Raw genomic sequence first — 20,751 nt, forward strand, 5'->3', positions numbered from 1 at the left:
TGCACATCCACCAATTGAACTTTGTAGTACAAGGCTGTTAAACTTTTTTTTTTTTTTTTTTTTTTTATCTTTCCTGTATTTTGCCACCAGTGTACGGGGAAGAGGAAAATAAACAATAAATGTAAAACAGAAAATTTATATTGGCTTTTTAATTTATATTAAGTTTATTTGTCTGAATGTCTACTTCTGCATTCCAAGCCCGCTCGCAGCATCATAATTCTCTACACCAATAAGTTCATCTTAATCATAAACCAATAACCGTTGAGGTGACCCCATCATCCATACTGCACTCTTGCCTACTACGTTCATTCAGCTTACAAACTAGTTGAGACAGTGAAAACTTAACATTTTAAGTTGAATGAACAAATACAGTAACTGCCAACAACTGGAGTGGACATCACAAAAGAGGAAACCCAGTTTCTGCTGATGTCCAGGAGGTACCAGTCACTGCCTGCAAAGGATTCTCAACTAAATATTAAGCATTCACATTTTATTTATGATTACATTTATTTGTCCAATTCCATTGAATAAAAGCTTAAAGTCTGAACTTCAATCACATCTTGATTGTTTTATTTTACATCCATTGTAGACTTTGTAGTGGTGTATAAAGGCAAAAACACAGTCGTTGTCTGAATACCTCCAGACCTGACTGAATTGGAACCCTTGACCTCCTCCTGGGGTGCGCTAACAGGTTAGCAACTATGGTTTGGGGGAAATGCACCCCAGATTGGGAGTGAGTTTGTGTTGGACTTTCTCACTTTTCTGAACTTCCACCACAAATCGGATGGTTTGTTAATTAACTTCTTTTATGAATGTTTATACAATGAATGTCATGAAATTTTATGTTTTTGTTTAAAAAAAATTGTGGGCTCAATATTTAAGGCTATTGTTATGACAAATGATAATAATTATAAATAATATAATAAATAATTATCATATTACAAATATAAATAGGCTATAAATAAGAAAATAATCATAAGGGTATATATATATATATATATATATATATATATATATATATATATATATATATATATATATATATATATATATATATATATATATATATATATATATACTTTACAAATATTTATAGCATTTTCTAATCGTCTTAAAATTATTATTATTATTATTATTACAAATGGAACGCACAGGATACAAAGCATGCCTTCAAAAATCGAATCAAAATTCAGCCCTCACTGAAAGCCCCGCCCATTACAATACTGATTAAATAGAAAATATTTGTGTAATCTAAGGATTATATTTCATGCATTGATAACAACAATCAGAAACATGTTTGCCAAATTTGTATTTACATTATTATTATTATTATTATTATTATTATTATTGTTATTATTATTATTATTATTATCATCACACAACGGTAAGCGACAACTCAGTGATTGTTTAGTGAAGTGAGATGATTTACGCAAGCTCTGCTCTGATCTCTGACTGTGTGCTGAGCGGAAGGGGAAATAGTTCCTGTCCTGCACAGCTAGAGTTCATTTATTTCATTTCCTCACGTGTGATATACAGTTATTTCCAAGCCAGACAATTATTTTAAAAACTATTGAAAGAAACGTTTATTATCGATATCATAAAACGAGGATAAATTCTCATGAATTAACGAATCAGAGTATCGCGATATCAAGATCCATCCGCCTGCGCCTCCTGAAATACTTCCAGCAGCGACACACACACAGCGTGCTCCAGCTGCATACCTTAGGACTGTGAGCCCGTCTCCCGCTTAAAAACAACCCTCAAACTCACTGGAGGAGCTCAAACAAGACTCGAAGCCTCGATAGTTGTGCATGTGGTGACTAAATATGAAGGTTAAACTCCATTCAGACGCTGATTCGCAGACACAAAGTTGCTCCAGCAGTGATGAGGAGGGAACAAACAGCGACAACCAGTTTATCGTCGTCAAGCTTGAAGATGAAGATCCAGAAACCGAGATGGATCTGAGTATATTTGCCCCTGTCGAGTCCTCGGAGTGTGAGGAAGAGGATGATGAAGATGACGATGATCTTTCCGAGTCCTGCAGTGTTTCTACCTGGAGAAGGAAAAACACCCGGGAGCGAGGTCTGCTTTAACTCTAACGTTACATCTGAGTATAAAGCATCTTTATCAGTCTGTCTCCTCTCCCTGATTCTCAAAACCTGCTCACAAAGTTACTAGAATATCAAACCGTAACGTTAAAGTGAAGATAGCTTTAATTAACTTCACTTTCTCCTAATTTATTGATGCTCCATCTCAGTAGGGGGCAGAAATTCACTGTAAGTTGGTTTGCAACCGCCTCTAAGTTGATAGAAGAATTTATTTATTTTTATTATTATTTTGCTATGTTTATTTGTTTAAATAACTTGTTCCCCGTGTTGTATTTTAGGCATATAAACTAGGTGTCCATTTTTGACCCTGGAACACAAACCGGTCATGAGGATCAAGTCAGTTTTGTGATATTGAGATGAACTCCTCATCTGAAGCTGAATAAATGAGCTCTCCATTGATGTATGGTTTGTTAGGATAGGATTATATTTGAATGGAATCTAAGGGTACAAATAATCTAAATCTTGAGAAAATCACCATTAAAGTTGTCCAAATGAAAATAATAAAATGCATATATCAAAAATTAAGTTTTGATATAAACACTAGGAAATATATAAAATATCTTCACGGAACATGGTCTTTACTTAATATCCTAATTATTTTTGGCATAAAATAAAAATCTGTAATTTTGACCCAAACAGTGTGTTGTTGGCTATCACTACAAATAGACCCCAGTGACTTCAGACCAGTTTTGAGCTCCAGGGACACATATGTGGACACATTTGAGTGCATATATTTCCTGATTGATCACTCCCATGTGTCTTTCTCAGATAACCAGGAGGATCCTTCCAGGAGAAGTTTAACAGGACAGCGAAAGAGTCGACAGACCTCTCTATCCGAGCAGAGACACAAGCAGAGTCTGGACTGCAGTGTGGCAAACAGGGTATCTCATCCTTTAAGTGTTGCAGTTATTAATAAATAATCACACTGGCCAGATGCACACATCAATATATTCTTGGGAATTATTATTATAACTATTAATTTTAAATTGTATGGCTGAAACAGTAGCGCCATGCTCTACTAGTCACAAGTAATGCATAAACTGATCTAGTGTGTACATTAAATGCAATGCAAGTTTGGATAAAAGCGTCCGTCAGATGCAGTGTGCAAATATGCTGTTTCAAACCCATGGTTTATTTCATGTTAAAAACAGTGCCTCAGTTATGTGTGTGATGCCAGAGGTGTTAATGAAAATTATTTTTTGTATCCCAATGCTTCTCATGCATTTTTTTTTTTTTTTTTTACTAACCTGAGCTACCATGCATGAACTCTTAGCACATGTTGCAGTTTTTAATGGAAGACATCCAACACAAAAAAAAAATTATCCAATACAGTTAATCAAGGAGAGCCAAATCAACCTAGTAAAAAAAGTAATGTTAAGTTCATACTAAGTGTACTTAACACATTTACTGACATCACTCGAGACTTAATGAAACTTGATTTGGAGTATTACTTGTGCACAATGCACATTTCTTAGTATTAAGCATAAAATGTGATTTTAATGTCACTGTTGATGAGGATTGTATGATCTTTGAATATTATGTCTATAAAAGCAAGATATTTACAGTGAACCTGAAGTATACTTGCAATGGTTCCACTTCAGAGCAATCAAATATACTTAAAGTACAATTGTGGGTAATTTTTATTATGTCTTTGTAGTATATTTGGAATGAAATACGTGTATTTCAAATATAGTTTGGTATATTTATTTTTCACTACGGCACACAAATCATTTTAATATCAGTATCAGGCGAAATGGGTGAATAGGGCTATAGATAACTTTTATTCTTTTATAATGCTCTTTTGTCAGTTTTTTTGCTTGGCAGTAGGAAAAGAACAGCCCAGATACTCTGCAAAAACCTCCTTTTGTGTTTCACCAATGTCGTATTGGTTTGGAACGGCATAAGGATTAAAAAAAGCACAATTTCACTCGAGTATCAGATAAACTTTGTAAGTTCAGGAAGCCTGGTCATTGCAGCCATCATCGTTCTCTTCCACAGGACGTGAATGTCGGACTCCCGTCTGAGAATCACACATTTTACCAAGCTGCGCCTCCGTCTGATTCAGCCTGTCGAGGTCCCGTAGAGACGTCTGGACTGGGAACAGCAGTCAGCCCTTTAGCTGCCATGGAGCCTCCTGTATTTCCAAATGCACCAGTACAGGTTTGTTGAGCCTCATAATAACTGACACCAGTCAGTGTTACCTCAGTTGATCCATGGATCTATTCTATTCACCGTTTGCCATTGAGTTGTTGCACAGATCCAGTTTTCTTTTTCATTAATGTCCTAATTGTTTTCTAACCAGAGCACATCTGTCGTTGGGGAGGATCAGCAGAGTATACTACTTGAGGTCCTGAACCATTGTAGGGTAAGAGCATCCGTTCTTCACACATCTTCTTATCAATATACCACTTTAATGCTGTGAATGAAAATAGTAGCTGATTTGGGATGATGGATGATTTCAGTGGCTTGTTTTTTCAGTTCCTGCATGCAGCAGTGCAGAGGCTTGAACAGAAGCTCGACCGACAGATGTCAAATGAGGTACTGGTCTTTAAACTTACTGATCCAGGACTCAAGAGTGAGGATCAGTAAGGTCAATTCAGTTTGGGTATTCATGTTAGAATTAGGGATGTAACGATATTAGCAATATAGCGATAGCAAAACTGTCTTGATATTATCGTGGTCACATGACTATATGAAACAAAGTGTAGTGTTTAAAGTATATTTGCTTTGGGCTATTATGCTTTGGCACAGTTTCTGTCAAATGGACTAAAACGGAAAGCACGATATGGCTTAACCCCTTTATCAAGTCTGTTTTTGCTGCATGTTTCAAAGCGAAGCGCACGTAATAAAGCAATCAGCTGGTGATCCGGTGTTGTTCACACCGAATGAATGCAGTGAACTCGTTTATTGCACATGCTGTGAGTTCAGTGCTCGTTTGGGAATGCAATAGCCACCAGTTATGCTTTATTTTTGTGGCAGATGATTAAAGAGTTTCACTAGATTTGTAGTGAAACACATTTTTGTAAGCCTGTTTTCACTGAAGCTGGATATTTCCTTGGAGATAAAAGCTCTGCTGTCATTTCCATCCAAATTAAATCTTAAAGTGCAGTATAAATTGCTGACAGCTAGCGGTTTATTGCAGTCCAAATTCAAAACAATGTTGACATTAGGAAAGAAGTATTGTAATTACCCTTCTGTAGTCTAAAGCAGTAGTTCCCAAAGTGGGGGGGAGCGGGGGGGTCGCGAGATGATTTACAGAAAATATAATTCCTGTATATATATATATATATATTTTTTAATATATATATGTTAATTCGAGATGGTGAAAAAAAAAGTCCGAAATACACATTTAGGTCTTTATTTTATTACACTTTGTCTGTTTGCGTCTGTAGATTTCGCGTGAATTCAACAAAAGTTAACGTTGTAAATCATCCTGCCGATCCGCGATTTCTGTCTGCTCTCTTTCATCACAGGCACGGCTGGAAAGCTCTCTCTTCACTGTACAATGCTGTCAGATCCAAATATGGTCATTTCCTTTTTATCAGCAACCAATCGCGAAAGTAAAAGGGATGAATGCGCAGTCTCATTGGCTGATGATAAATCTTTAAAGCCTGTTTTCTCAAAATGACCTTTCTCATACTCCAAGTACGAAATCTCCACTTTAGTAGCACCTATATACACCAAACTTTCCAGTCATGTACCTAGTTATATTATGAAGACATTTACAGAGGGATTTGTAAATATATTATTCCTAGCCTGATTTATATAACATTTTATTACAAAAAAACATGGCGAAAATCATTTTTTAAGGCTATTGATTGATAGTATATTCTGATTTACAGGATAACATAAGTAGATATCCATAAATCCCTCTGTAATTTTTTCACCATCTAATATGTGAGCACAATGGAAAAAATAATTTTTAATCTGGATTTATCCAGATCACTTTCATAAGTATTTCCCTGAAGGAGACGCTACCGATATGACTGGATAAGGTCACCATTCAATGTAACCACGGCAAAACATCTGGCGTCAGATATGGAAGATGCGCTGATAGAACTTTCAACCGATCGAACCCTGAGGACGGCATTTGACGGCAAGACGCTGGATGAGTTCTGGGTTTCTGTCACGCTGGAATATCCACAGTTGTCGAAAGCCGCGTTGGATGTCCTCATGCAATTTGGCTCAACGTATTTATGTGAAAAGACATTCTCCGTGCTGACTTACATTAAGAATAAACACAGGTCACGGCTTAACGTGGAAGATGATCTGCGGGTGGCGATCTCCAAAATTAAACCTAGAGTGGACCTGCTTTGCTCCGCGCACAGCGCCCATCCATCACATTAGGCGTTTTTTATTTATTTATTTATTTATTTTTTCTTATTCACAATTTAGCACATATTACACAAACAACGCAATCACAAAAACAAACAAAAAAAACATCCAAAAGAGTACTAAGGCCCATATAGATTGGAACTCTTGCAGTCTTGAATGCTGTTTACTTGTAATCTTAAAAATGAAATTAAAATTATAAAAATATACAATTATCTGCTCCACCCATTGACCAAATCTGGGTCCTGATTGGGAAATCCATACATGTATGTAAGGCGTTTTTTCTGAATACAAAGTTATTGTTGTATGCGTGTTATAGGCAGCTTGTTCGTATTCTGTCTGTAAGCATTTCACAGTTATGGATGTATTTGTTTTTGTCCATAATTTGTTAATAAAATAGCCTGGCTTAGAGATTGTGTTCCTTTTTGTTTTAGCTCTGTCAGTATGTAACCAAATCGCAAATCCTCACAAGACGGGGGGGGGGGGGGGGGGGTCGCGGGTCGTCAGCAATAATATTGGGGGTCGTGGTCTGAAAAGTTTGGGAACCCCTGGTCTAAAGCAAAAATAATATACAGATGATGTAGTTGTTTTACAATATATGGCTGTTGTTGTTAATGTTGTATTCTAATTAGTTTGGCTTCCTAAAACACCAGTGTGGATTTAATGTAGACTGAGACAGTATATCACAAATAAAAATAGGGTTGTGTCCCCTGTAAAGTTCAGGTACATGTCAATTTAATTACTTTTTTCTGAGTTAAGATACATGGGTTGGAGCTCTTAATTTTGAATTCTCAAAGTGCATTTGATGGAATAAATTAATCTCATATTTTCAAAATCAAGCCAGGGTAAATTATTTTATATAAAGCACACAGTGAAAATGACATGAATATGACCGCAGGCAAATGCATAAAGAGCAGCATAATTTAAAATCAGGAGATTAAAGCATTCAATTCACACGGACCGACCGTCACACAGAGAATACACGATCATGCTGGATACACACTTCACAAGATCTCACAGCTGGATTTTCCAAAGTTTGTGAAATGAAATGTTCATTAGCCATTCAAAGATTTGTTTAAATTATATAAATGTGTATTTGCTTAATTCTGACGGCCAACGAAAAAGTATTATAATGTTTGTCTTTCTATTACTAATAATATCAAATATATTATAACACTTTTTGTATACATTAATTCCTTTGTTTAACTGTTCTATCTGATTATAAGACAGAATATGTCTGTGTGAACCACAGTAAACAAGAGAGTGTGTGTGAGCCCAGCTGTGTGCGCTCAGGTGCTGCCACTCTCAGCACCGTCAAAATAAAAGTTCCATCCAGAAAAACTGATCGCCCATTATAGGGGTGTGACGGTTAGTATATCACCGTGAGACTGGCGGTTATAGTTGAACACCGTCATTAGAACTCTATAACCGCCAAAACCGTGTCATTAAAATATTTTTTACAAACATTTTTTATAAAAAAATATTTTCATTTTTTAGATAGGATCATAAGATGCGCAATATATCGGGAGACATGTTTTTTACCACTTAATGAAGTTTTGTAAATCGTCAGACATGATATTTACCACTTCATAAAATTTTGCTTTGTAGAAAACCTTTCTTAAAAACGAATTTCGTTTTGTACAAATTTTATCTTAATTTTAATAAATGTTTCATCAACCAATTGCATGTATTTTAATAAATAAAAAGTAAGTAAAGCAGACAATGATAACCGTGACATGGAAGCACCAGCGCGCCGCGTTCACTTGCACTGCACTGTGAACTAGAGCACATCTCATCGTAAATGAAACTCAGCGTAGGCCTATGCCTCATACTTTAGCATTAAATATCTTTGCTGCATCCTTTCTAGAACAGACAATGCCTTTTTTTTTGCGGCTCGCATCAGCAAAGCATTGCATCGCCATAGACGGCAAAACAAGCAACGGATGGCGGGCGGGTGCGGCTTTGAAATTTGCTCTATGATTTCCATGAAGCAAAAAACGAGGACGGAATCTCGAAATCCAGTCATGAAAATGAAACTTGCATTTTAATATGGACAGTCATGGAATTTGCCGAAGTTAGCATAAAATAATCAAATCAAATCTCCATATGGACAAGTATCTGTAAATGTTAAGCCGCAAAAGTTGTTTAAAATATAAATCCGTGTTCTGCGCGTCTCTGTGTGAATTAATGAATGGCAGAGACGTGCAGGTTTGTTTACTACATAGACTGAAGCGCATGACGCTTGCATTAATTTCAGCATCTGAGCTTCAGAGTTCTCTCTCCTTCAAGCGATCTGAACTTTTCAGCTCATCTCAATGGACACACAGCGCACCTGTATTTGACACTCTGTAAACTCTTTGTGAAGGCACACGACTCACCATCACTTTACTGATAGCGCTGTTTCTCACACATGCAAAGAGAGAGAGATCGAGAGTCTTACCACGCTTAAACAACACCTTATATGTAAACTATTCTTTGTTGTCTTCTCCTGTCAAAATAATGGATTTAATTTAGAATTATTCATATTCATTTTCGAACAAGCAGAAGACATACCAGTTTCTCCGGTAGTGGGCAGAGCTAATTGGTCAAATGGCAATGGCTTTTTTTTGCGGCTCGCATCAGCAAAGCATTGCATCGCCATAGACCCCAAAACAATCAGCGGATGGCGGACGGGTGCGGCTTTGAAATTTGATCAAAAAACGTTGGCGCGGATGATGAGTTTTGTGACAGATCTCCTTAATAAATGGAGGTCTGAAATCTCTGCCCCTTTACTGATCAGAGCGCGCGCTGACACGGAGTTAACCCGCTATCTCCAAGAACAACCAATTGACTTGGACCCCCCCCCGATGGTTATGTCATGAACCGTCACATTTGACTCACGTCATAACCGTCATCACCAATTCTGAAACCGGCACACCCCTAGCCCATTACAGATATTTGAAAAATGCCAAATATCGGCCGATATATCGGTTGTGGTAATATAACGGTTGACCACTAATTTTGATATCGTTACATCCCTAATTGGAATGTTTTACGACCACTGTGGCCAAGTATGATGATGATAATTCTTAAAAATACAATTCTTTTCTCTTAAAGCCATTATATGAAAGAAGCTCAGCGATGCTGAAGAATGGTCCAAAGGTTTGTCCATAAACCATTTATTCTTGATTAAATTAATTTGGTCTCCCCTAAAACCATTGATCAAGGTTTTAAACAGATTATAGCAATTCAATTGATAAAAAAATTAACTAATTATTTACACATTTTTTTCTTTAATTGTGATGAATTGCATATATTTATATTGCCATAATTTCACATCAAATCTATAAATTATGTTGAAACAACATAAAGATGGTATATAAGTTTGAGATTAATGGGAACTTTTTACAAAGTTGTTTATTAAAGAAGGCCAGTATCATTGATAACAATACTGCTGCTGGTGTCTCTTTTAAATGCAATTTGTCCAAAATTATAGCCATTACATATTACAGTATTATTGAAAGTTTTTTTATTTATTTAGGTAGTCTTTGAAAAATATAACAACCTTAACATTTAAAAGAATAATGGATGCTGTGTTATGTATTTTTAAAAAAGCGCGACCTTCAAGGCTTTCTCGTGAAACTAACAAAGTAGTAAAAAACTGCATAAACTAAAACATTTAATCGACTGGCCGCTAGAGGCTGGCTCCAAAAGGGTGACAGTCCCAAGGACTCCCCATGTTAAACTACGGCTCTGTGTATTATCTGCCTACAGGTGACTTCACAGACACTGCGTAAATGTTTTTAAAGAGTTAAAAAAAAAAAAAAAATCTCTAAATTTTGACAGTCCTATTGATAATGTATCCCATATCTCTCAGAGAAGGGCGTCTCTGCGTGTTGAAGAAAGGCAGATGTCCTGGTCTTTGGGCCAGAGACTTGATCCACCAGTCCAGAGAAACCCACGCTGGATCCCTCCCTGGAAACGAGGGCTGGACAAGGCAGACCTTCAGCAGGATGACAACAGCATCCCTCAGCCGGGCAAACCCCCCGGTGTAGGACGAGGCAGGGGGCGAGGCAGGGGCAGGGGAAGAGGCAGAGGACGGGGGCGCGGTAACGGATCCCAGCGTCAGTCTCAAACTCAAGATCCTGCTTCACTAATCTCAAAGCCCAATGGAGAAGAGGTCTGCACTGCATCCACAGAAGAGCCACAGCCGTCCCAGGTAATGAAGGAAGGCTGTCCGGCTGACACGGGCCCAAAGCGTCAGCAGAAAAGAAAGAAATCCTTTACTCAGGTGGACGGGGAGGATGTTCAACTGGAGAAGATGCCCAACAGTAAAGAGGCCACACTTGAAGTTCAGGTCGACCAAGGTATGATGCAAATAAGATTGTCTGAGATGAATGAATTATCAATTTAAAAAAATTGTTTCCTGGCTGAATTTTCTAGTTCTTAAAAATGTACAAAAAAAAATTTAGAAATTGATTCAAAGAAGAAGTATAGGGAAGAACTTGGTTTTTTACAACAGTTGTTGAGATTTTGAGAGATGACATTGCACTCAAAGCTTTGGGATGAGGTTGAAGAGGACTAAATGACTTTCTGAATTTATATATTTTTTTAATATACAGTTTGGAAACCTGAGTCCATATTCACAAAACATTTTATCTTACCACTAAGAGTTCTCCTAAACCGCAGTAAACGTTTTATCGAAGAGTTTTCTCTTAAAACCTATTCACAAAGCTGCTGATACAAACTTTTACTAAGGGATAGAGAGAGGTCTTAAAGTAAGGACGTTAATTTTAACCGTTTACCGACCGTTAAGAATTTTGACCGATTAATACAATCAGTTAAACGGTTTAAAACAGTCACTTATTTATATTCAGTAATTTAATCAAAATATTTCAAAAGGTTTGTTGCATTGTTAAAAAAGGCTACGCGTTTAAAACGATTGTTTTAGAGAGAGAAAAAACATACACCGCGTAGTAGGGCAAATTTTATTTTTCTGCGATATATGTTAATATGTCTAATTTTTTCATACAAACAAAAATGGGGTGAGCACACTTTTTCATTTTAAATGATTTATACATCGACACCATCGTGTCAATTGATTAATATGCGCGAGGGAGAGAGAGCAAGACATGGATCGTGTTGTTTGAAGACTGTGAGTGTGCGGCCGGGGCTCGCTCGCTCTCTCTCTCTCTCTCTTTCTCTCTCTCTCTCTCTCTCTCTCTCTATCTCTTTCTCACGCGCTCTCTCGCTCTCTGCCCTGTTAAACTGACATGACTTAAAAACAAAAACAAATGATAAAATTTCACTCTATGATGGTTAAGCTATGCAATTAATCCGTGAATCACATGTTTCTGTGTTCACAATTTATTTGAATGCCAAATTATTTATTATGCAGGCTACTTCACTCACGTTCCAATATCCACGTTAAAAAAAATGTTTGGTGATTACACTTAACAGCACAAATGTTAGTATTTTTAACGGGTCACAGACCCGAATTAAAGGATTCATATTTGGTTGAAGAGCGTTGGTAGTTGGTTATGGAAAATAACGACATGAACAAACCTAGTCAAAGTGCTTTTTATCCATGCACACAGTTATTGACTGACTGGGGAGGGGTCTCTGTCAGAGATTTACTCATAGAAATATTGTAGAGTGCAATATTATGCTTCCATATTCAAATATAGGTTTTGAAATAAAAGGGTCACGTTCAAATAAAGATTATAAAATGCAGGCTAAGTGTCACTAATTAAACAAATGTGCAGCACAAATCAGTGAATGACTGTTCTGAAGTGAACAACCTGCTCCGGGAGTAGGGAGAAATTAACAATTTGAACACGGTTGATGCACGGAGCTTACGTCTAACGAGCTGATTATCCGAATCAGGTGTGTTAACAAAGAGAACCGTAAAAAATATGCAGAGCAGTGGGGCGTGAGGACTGGAATTGAGAAACGCTGAGTTAGTGGATATGCATATTAACAGCCTTTTAATTAACAGAGTAGAATAATCATGGCTGATAGTAAGACATGCAAATTTAAAAGAAAACCAAACTGGACACTAGAACAGCTGTTACTCCTTGACCAACTTGTTAAATAATTCAAGGATATGATCAAAGGAGTTGGGATGACCTCCAAAACCAAAAAACTAAATGTTCAAATAAATGCAGCGTGCTTCTAAAATCTTTATTTCGAGGCAGATTGCGAGCATTTAGCCCCTCTGGAAAAAAAAAAAAACTAAAAAACAATAGAAACATCACAGAATTTGTAATGGTTTTTCTGGTTATTATGGGAATTGTATTAGTTTGATGGAAACTGTAAAGGACCCTGTTGATCTCTATAAATCCTAATGGAATAGGTTTTAAAACACACCACAGACTATTGGTTTTTAATGTTTCTAATGGCATTCTTAGTGGAAACCATTAGTTTCTGTGATTTTGGTTTCTTTTGTTTGTGGCTTGGTCTTCATGACTTAGGAGTCCTCTTCACTATTCCTAAACCTGCAAGTTACGAGCCACTTTTAGCCTTAAGATGTACAGTGAATATGGGCCCTGAACTATTGAGGTCTTTAAGTGCACCTGGGAAACTCCTGTACATCAGAAACAATACACATGTAGTCAACAAATTATTCTGTGAACAATAAATCAAAACAAAAATTATTCCAAATGATGGAAATAATTTGTTTCTATTAGGGCCGGGACTCGATAAAAAAAAAAAAAAAATCTAATTAATTAGAGGCTTTGTAATTGATTAATGGATATTAATCGCATTTTAATCGCATATAAATATTTGACCTGAGAACAGTGCGAAGTAATTTTTTTTTCCACATGGATTTATAGTATACCATTGAATAATGACTGAATACATAAGCTTAAGCAACAAAATATTGTTTATTTTTGTTCAACCAAGTCTAGCAGACCAATGCAATTTTTGCCATTAAGTGTAGTAATAGCATATTTAGAAATAGTACATTTCAGAAATTCAGGAAGCTTATAGGTGCTGGAACCTTCTGTAAAGTGTTTTTTTTAAGTAAAACACAATACTGTCAATTACATTCAGAACATTGGAAACCCTGACTATTAGAAAACATCTCTCTGTTGCTTCAGAGGCCATAACATACTAAGTCCAACTCTCAATAACCTTGGCCAAAACAATAAAGAGTTCAACATAAACTGTTGCACCAACAAAATAATACATAGTTCAACATAAAGTGTAAAGTCCACGCTAGCTGCTATATGTTTTGCGTTGAGGTGATACTTGAGGTTCGATCATGTGCTACGGTGATATGCGAACGCTAGTTGGTGCTCCAGTATAATCGGTCCCGCCGAAACTCATCCAGTGAGAAACGTTCCGCGGTGCAAAAATAAGCTACTAAAAAGCGGGAAATTTTTTCTGTAACTAATTAATCTCAATTAACGCGTTATTTTTTTGTGTAACTAATCTCAATTAACGCGTTAAAGTCCCGGCCGTAGTTTCTATCCCTTATTTATCCAAGATATCAAGTAAATATGAAAGTTGATTGAACACTATGTTATGCTATAGATCAGTGTTTTAAATTGACACGCCGCTTCCAACATCAGAATTGAGCAACTCGTGTATTGACTAGAAGTCCAAGTTTCCCGATTGAAAAAGACTTTCAGTCATTCATGTGCTTGGAATTTGTTAAATTTCCACCTCCATCTGAAGGCCATCTTATCTTTCCATGTTGTAAAAAAAAAAATTAATCCTGCCAAATTAATCCTTTCTTGTTAATAACACTACACACTGACTCTGATTTGATTATATCAATTTAAATCAGAACTTTATGAAATAATTACTCTCCCACTTTTTCTACGTTAATGTTTCTATGTACGTATGAATGCTTTTTATTTTCAGTAGATTTTCTAGATCGTGACAAGTTTAAATTTTACTTCCATATATTTAGTTGAAGTGCCAGTGTTGTTCATGGATCAGTAACTTCTCTCTTTTCCTCAGTAATGATCGGAAGCCCCTTGAGGAAAGTCTGGATCCCTCTGTCTGTGTACAAGGAGGTGTTTAAGCAGGCGGAGCCCCAGAAGGCGGTCGTGCCGGTGCTCCACGCTCTCTTCCCCATCAGCACACTGTCCTGCAGTGCGGTCACAGGAAACCCTGCAAAAGGCATCCAGCAACTCGACCCCAACAAAATAGAAGCCCTTCGAGGTAAAGTCTTTTCAAGTACACACGTTTGGGACTGAGGTGGATCTCTGGACAGGGACTCTAGGAGCAATGTTCCCTCAATTTTAGTTTTTCTTGCTGCGCAAACATTTCTCTATTGGGCGGGCATTTCAGCCACCTGAGCAAAAACATCCTTTATACCAGACCTGTACAGCGCGCACACAAATATGCTTTTTGTATTTAATTTGACTAAATGTACATTTTAGAATGGTTTTTCAAAAAAAAATTTTAATGCAATGATGCACAATCCTTTCAAGAGAGAATTTGAAAATCAGGTTTTTTTTTCAGCCTAGTTTAGTCGCAGATTTGATGTGCGTGCATGAGTATTTCTAGTTTCTGAATAGTTTTATTTATTTATCCCTGTATGTGTGCTCAGAGTTTCTTGCTGAGATGTACCCCCAGTTTGACGTCGGTGTGAGGGGTGTGACGTGGGCACAGTGTCTTGGAGTGATAAACAACATCAACAAAGACCTCAAGAAACAAGTGGAAAAAACCTCACACCTGCCAACAGAGGTGTGTTTCTCCAGAAGTCCTGCTAGTCCTCTGAAATGTTTTTTTTTCTTTCTTAAGGGCGATAAACACTGAATAAACGGTGCTACTGTGCTTTATTTCAGGGCATTTACACAAGGAATGATTGTTCATACTCCTGAAGACACTCATACTCGCTCGATGTGCAACAACGTAACCAGTCTCATTCACTTCAATCAATCATCTGAACTGATACAGTGTTCATAACTGACTGTTTTGACAACAGCTGTCTTTTGTTCTCTCTACTATAGCTGCTGAGTTCAATGGAGAGAGGTTTTGGATGTGTAATATATTAACAAATCCTCTGTTCTTAATAAATTTGTATATTAACTTTAATTTTTGTTTAAACATATGTTATTGTATATTTTATATAGCCAAATAAAGACTTTTTCAGATTTCCTGTTGAAAATTATTAGTAATATCAAAGTAAGAATGAGTATAAATCATGAATTAAATATAAGTAGCGCATTCAAGAAAAACAAGTAACAGCTACTGACAGCATTTCTTGACACAAACAGCCTCAGCAATACGGAGGTGAAACCTTTTCTACACAGAGTCGTTTTGATCAGATACTCAGCACTAGCGTATGCCCATCTTGCACTTGTATCGAAACTTGCGGATGGTGCTGTTTATAGCACCTACACAAACCTTCCAGTCACTTCCGTCTTCCTTCAGCCTCATCCAGGGAAAACATTCCAGCAAGTGCTCTGAAGAAGATCAGGAACCGAGAACTAGACCTTATTCACAATCACTTATTGTCTTATTGACAATGAATGCCATGCCGCGTCTCGCCGTACACGTTACTGCACACCAGCACATCCTCTGGGAAGATGAACTTAATGAGGTATCAAGCGCTGAGCTCGGGACGTGTTCGCAGATGCGCGGCAGACAAGGCATGCTCAGGAACCTTCACATCCCGATAAGGGGGTCCAAGATGCACTGGAAAATAAGACTTTGAATAAGAATACAAGTGTAACATCTGGGCACAATAAACATGGCTTCAGGACAGATCCAAAAAAAGTAGGGCTGGGCGATTTTGAAAATTAAAACCGTGCATTTACAATTATTTTGTTTATCAAAGTATCACTATTTTCACAAGCTGTGCTGACATTTACATCTAACACTGAATGTGACCCTGGACCACAATATCGGTCATAAGGGTCAATTTATTTAAATTGAAATCTATACATCATCTGAAAGTTTAATAAATAAGCTTTAGGGCAACATTTAACTGAGATACAACTATTTGAAAATGTAATCTGAGGTTGTGAAAAAAAGAAATAAAATGGCTAAATATTTAAGTAAATGACCTTTAAAGTTGTCCAAATTAAGTTCTTAGCAATGGATATTACTAATCCAAAATTAAGGTTTGATATATTTACTAAAGATGCCGGGGCCTTGAGCAAGGCATGGCCGGGGGCTTGAGCGAGGAACAGATGGGGGCTTGAGTGAGGAACGGCCGGCAGGTGGTGCATGAACTTCATGCACCAAAAGCTTGTAAACTCCGAAGAGAAAGGAAAGATTTTAATTGCTTCATATGAACCCTTTAAGACCCGTTTTCTTTCAGGGTAACATATTGTATATGCTGTGCATCTACCCTTCTTTTAGTGTGGGTAGATCGAGGTTTCCCTAAAGTTGACATTCATGATCAGTAATTTCAGTTAGCAATCTCCTAAACACATTGCCAATGTAACATCTTTTGACAAACATGCAATTTTTTAAAAAAGTTGTCAATCAAGCAATATTCAAATTTGTGATCTCTTGACCTCCAAGCCCAGCTCTATAATGCAAAGTACATTTCATTCACAGATGTGATGTTTCAGTTGGCACTGACCTTTTGATTCCCAGTCTGTGGATGTGTTACGATCTTCTGTGATGTGGCTCATCAGTGTTTCCTGCCGTTTCTGCTCCGTGTCGCTGTCAGACAGTTCAACATCAATCTCTGCCGCTACTGCACACGTAACCACTGTAGGTGCTGATTCTGTCCTGTTCTCAAGGTTTGCCCTTTCCTTTACCTTTAGATGTTAAGGTAACATGTTAACTTTTACTAACAAATACTGTTCCAGAAAAAAATATTGTATGATTGTGACTGCTGTCACTTCTTGAAACGTCAGGTAGCCCAATACAGACATGATCAATGCAAACTTTGCAGAGAACACTGTTGCTTGAAACAGGCAGAAAAGCAAAAATAATCATAATGATAGTTACATAAACATGGACAGCTGTCAATGGGATTCATGCATTTGGGGGAAAGCGATGGAAATAACCACATTTGACAATTTAGTGGAAGTGCTGCAGAAAGAAACTTGTCAAATGGTTTTAATTTTTAAAATTAAATAAACACAAAAACCTAAGTATTTTGTCATTTTACATTTTGTGAACAACTTAAAAAAAAAATGGAGTGGTGAGAAGTCATTGTACTTCATAGTTTAGTGTTGTGCAAAAGTGTTACTTTTATTCTCACCTTCCTTGTCTTGTCCATGAACTGATAGAAGTGGGCGGTCAAGCTGATTACAGAGAGACTCATTTTCCACTCCTTGCCTTTCTCACGAAGGTCAAACTTTGGGTATCTCTTTACTGTCCACTCTGGAGATCCACAAATTGTTAAAACTAGCAACTTTCATGCTGCTCTGTAAACTCCATTAGATATATTAATATTTAAATCTGAGCAAGTAGTTTAGTTAGCCTATAACCTTTGAAAAAATAAAAATAAATAGCTGGCAAAGTGTTGATTAAATGGCTCATCGAAAAGTGTTCTTGGAAAGGTCCATCATGAGAAATGCTTTTTAAATTTAAATCAGATTGTTTAAATGTGAAAACAACAGAAAAGATGCATCATACAGAAAATGATCCATTTCTCAAATATCCGTCCAGCTCACCTCTGATGGCACTGATCTTGTTTGGGTCAAGTCTCTTTAGACGTCTCTTTGTGTTTGGTTCTGCTTTGAGAGAGTTCCTCCGCTGTGAAGATGTTTGTGGACAGGTACCACACCGCCGCACGGGGTCGGGCCATTTTACCTGCCCTCTGTAGGGTACAGTTAGAGAGGAACACCTTCCTGTCAGAGCTGCCCAGACAACCTACAGGAGCAGAAACACAGATGGCAGCAATAATATAAATTATTGCTGCATGGTTCACTGTACTGGAATAAAAGCATACACTAGCAATTTAGTGAGTTTTAGGCTTATAGTGACATACCAAAAATGAAAATTAGCTAAAAACAACCTTACCCTCAGGCCATCCAAGATCTAGATGATTTTGTCTCTTCATCAGATTTAGAGAAATGTAGCATTCCATCACTTGTTCACCAATGGATGCTCTGCAGTGAATGGGTGCCGTCAGAATGAGAGTCCAAACAGCTGATAAAAACATCACAATAATCCACACCACTCCAGTCCATCAGTTAATGTCATGTGGGCTGGGCACCTCTGGGCCGGGGGAAAATGGAGGAGGCTTTCTGCTGTCCACAGATGGAAGGGAGATGTGGAGGGAACATGAACGAGGTGGGGCAGAGACGCTTCTGAACCCATCAAGGTTTCAGACTTGGGCTGGCCGCTGTCTCTGTAGCTGGATGACAAATAAATCCTCTTAAATGAGAGGAAGAAAGTAAAGAAGAAAGTTAATTTTTTATAGTTAATACAGGATTATAGTTAACTAATATTCTTTTAAAAAGTTAAATAAAACAATTACTTAAACAGAAATTACATTTATTTCTTCTAGTTGCCAAGGCGCCACTTAGTTTAGCCTGACGTTCTTAACAAAAGCCGAAAAAAAAAAAAAGGTATACAACTAATGTCATGAATGAAAATCAAACTATTATAATAATAATAATAATAATTATAATGCTATGAATAATCTTTTGGTTTGCATCTACTAAATTCCATATAGAAAATTTGATATTCAAATATTATTATTTATATTAATTATAAAATATTAATTTCAATTATTTTATTTACCATACTGTCACTGAGGGGACTGGCTGTAGAGTATGTACTCTTTTAGCTCTCGTTAATTAAGTACTTATTGAAATTAAGTACCTACTCATTAAGTATGCGATCTCATCGGGTGCACTGTGTGATACTCTACCATACTGTCACTGAGGGGACCGGGGCCCCTGGATCTCATCGGGTGCACTGTGTGATACTCTACCATACTGTCACTGAGGGGACCGGGGCCCCTGGATCTCATCGGGTGCACCGTGTGATACTCTACCATGCTGTCACTGAGGGGACCGGGGCCCCTGGATCTCATCGGGTGTACTGTGTGATACTCTACCATGCTGTCACTGAGGGGACCGGGGCCCCTGGATCTCATCGGGTGCACTGTGTGATACTCTACCATGCTGTCACTGAGGGGACCGGGACCCCTGGGTCTCATCGGGTGCACTGTGTGATACTCTACCATGCTGTCACTGAGGGGACCGGGGCCCCTGGATCTCATCGGGTGCACTGTGTGATACTCTACCATGCTGTCACTGAGGGGACCGGGGCCCCTGGGTCTCATCGGGTGCACTGTGTGATACTCTACCATGCTGTCACTGAGGGGACCGGGGCCCCTGGATCTCATCGGGTGCACTGTGTGATACTCTACCACGCTGTCACTGAGGGGACCGGGGCCCCTGGATCTCATCGGGTGCACTGTGTGATACTCTACCATGCTGTCACTGAGGGGACCGGGGCCCCTGGATCTCATCGGGTGCTCCGTGTGATACTCTACCATGCTGTCACTGAGGGGACCGGGGCCCCTGGGTCTCATCGGGTGCACTGTGTGATACTCTACCATGCTGTCACTGAGGGGACCGGGACCCCTGGGTCTCATCGGGTGCACTGTGTGATACTCTACCACGCTGTCACTGAGGGGACCGGGGCCCCTGGATCTCATCGGGTGCACTGTGTGATACTCTACCACGCTGTCACTGAGGGGACCGGGGCCCCTGGATCTCATCGGGTGCACTGTGTGATACTCTACCATGCTGTCACTGAGGGGACCGGGGCCCCTGGATCTCATCGGGTGCACTGTGTGATACTCTACCATGCTGTCACTGAGGGGACCGGGGCCACTGGATCTCATCGGGTGCACTGTGTGATACTCTACCATGCTGTCACTGAGGGGACCGGGGCCCCTGGATCTCATCGGGTGCACTGTGTGATACTCTACCATGCTGTCACTGAGGGGACCGGGGCCACTGGATCTCATCGGGTGCACTGTGTGATACTCTACCATGCTGTCACTGAGGGGACCGGGGCCCCTGGATCTCATCGGGTGCACTGTGTGATACTCTACCATGCTGTCACTGAGGGGACCGGGGCCCCTGGATCTCATCGGGTGCACTGTGTGATACTCTACCATGCTGTCACTGAGGGGACCGGGGCCCCTGGATCTCATCGGGTGCACTGTGTGATACTCTACCATGCTGTCACTGAGGGGACCGGGGCCACTGGATCTCATCGGGTGCACTGTGTGATACTCTACCATGCTGTCACTGAGGGGACTGGGGCCACTGGATCTCATCGGGTGCACTGTATGATACTCCACCATGCTGTCACTGAGGGGACCGGGGCCACCTGGATCTCATCGGGTGCTCCGTGTGATACTCCACCATGCTGTCACTGAGGG

General features: G+C 38.7%; 2 protein-coding genes across 3 annotated transcripts; one reads left to right on the top strand and one right to left on the bottom strand.

The window, feature by feature from the left end:
- The first annotated feature begins 1,501 nt into the window (after nt 1-1,501).
- On the top strand, nt 1,502-15,532 carry si:zfos-905g2.1 (uncharacterized). 2 transcript variants are annotated; one of them, XM_026199155.1, is made up of 10 exons: nt 1,502-2,082; nt 2,877-2,989; nt 4,107-4,268; nt 4,411-4,473; nt 4,587-4,646; nt 9,537-9,581; nt 10,297-10,786; nt 14,391-14,594; nt 14,986-15,122; nt 15,224-15,532. In XM_026199155.1, the coding sequence occupies exons 1-10, from the start codon at nt 1,827-1,829 to the stop codon at nt 15,257-15,259; spliced, it is 1,566 nt and encodes a 521-aa protein (XP_026054940.1). In that variant the 5' UTR covers nt 1,502-1,826; the 3' UTR covers nt 15,260-15,532. The 2 variants fall into 2 exon arrangements, with proteins under 2 accessions (XP_026054940.1, XP_026054941.1); XM_026199156.1 differs by lacking the exon at nt 9,537-9,581.
- A 149-nt stretch (nt 15,533-15,681) lies between these two features.
- LOC113040941 (BEN domain-containing protein 2) lies at nt 15,682-18,905 on the bottom strand. The gene is given in 7 exon segments (XM_074559792.1): nt 15,682-16,076; nt 16,972-17,152; nt 17,602-17,723; nt 18,017-18,072; nt 18,074-18,215; nt 18,366-18,454; nt 18,562-18,905. Coding segments are annotated over 7 exon segments (873 nt in total). The 5' UTR covers nt 18,666-18,905; the 3' UTR covers nt 15,682-15,897.
- Between the last annotated feature and the right edge of the window lie 1,846 nt (nt 18,906-20,751).

Source organism: Carassius auratus, chromosome 23 (genome assembly GCF_003368295.1).
Source record: "Carassius auratus strain Wakin chromosome 23, ASM336829v1, whole genome shotgun sequence".
Classification (NCBI taxonomy): Eukaryota; Metazoa; Chordata; class Actinopteri; order Cypriniformes; family Cyprinidae; genus Carassius; species Carassius auratus.

Bases quoted from the DNA above. Each gene is read 5' to 3' on its own strand.
- si:zfos-905g2.1 (XM_026199155.1), top strand. From the start codon at position 1,827: ATGAAGGTTAAACTCCATTCAGACGCTGATTCGCAGACACAAAGTTGC. The intron at 2,990-4,106 runs GTATCTCATCCT...TCTCTTCCACAG, and splicing joins ACTGCAGTGTGGCAAACAGG to GACGTGAATGTCGGACTCCC. The intron at 4,647-9,536 runs GTACTGGTCTTT...TTTCTCTTAAAG, and splicing joins ACCGACAGATGTCAAATGAG to CCATTATATGAAAGAAGCTC.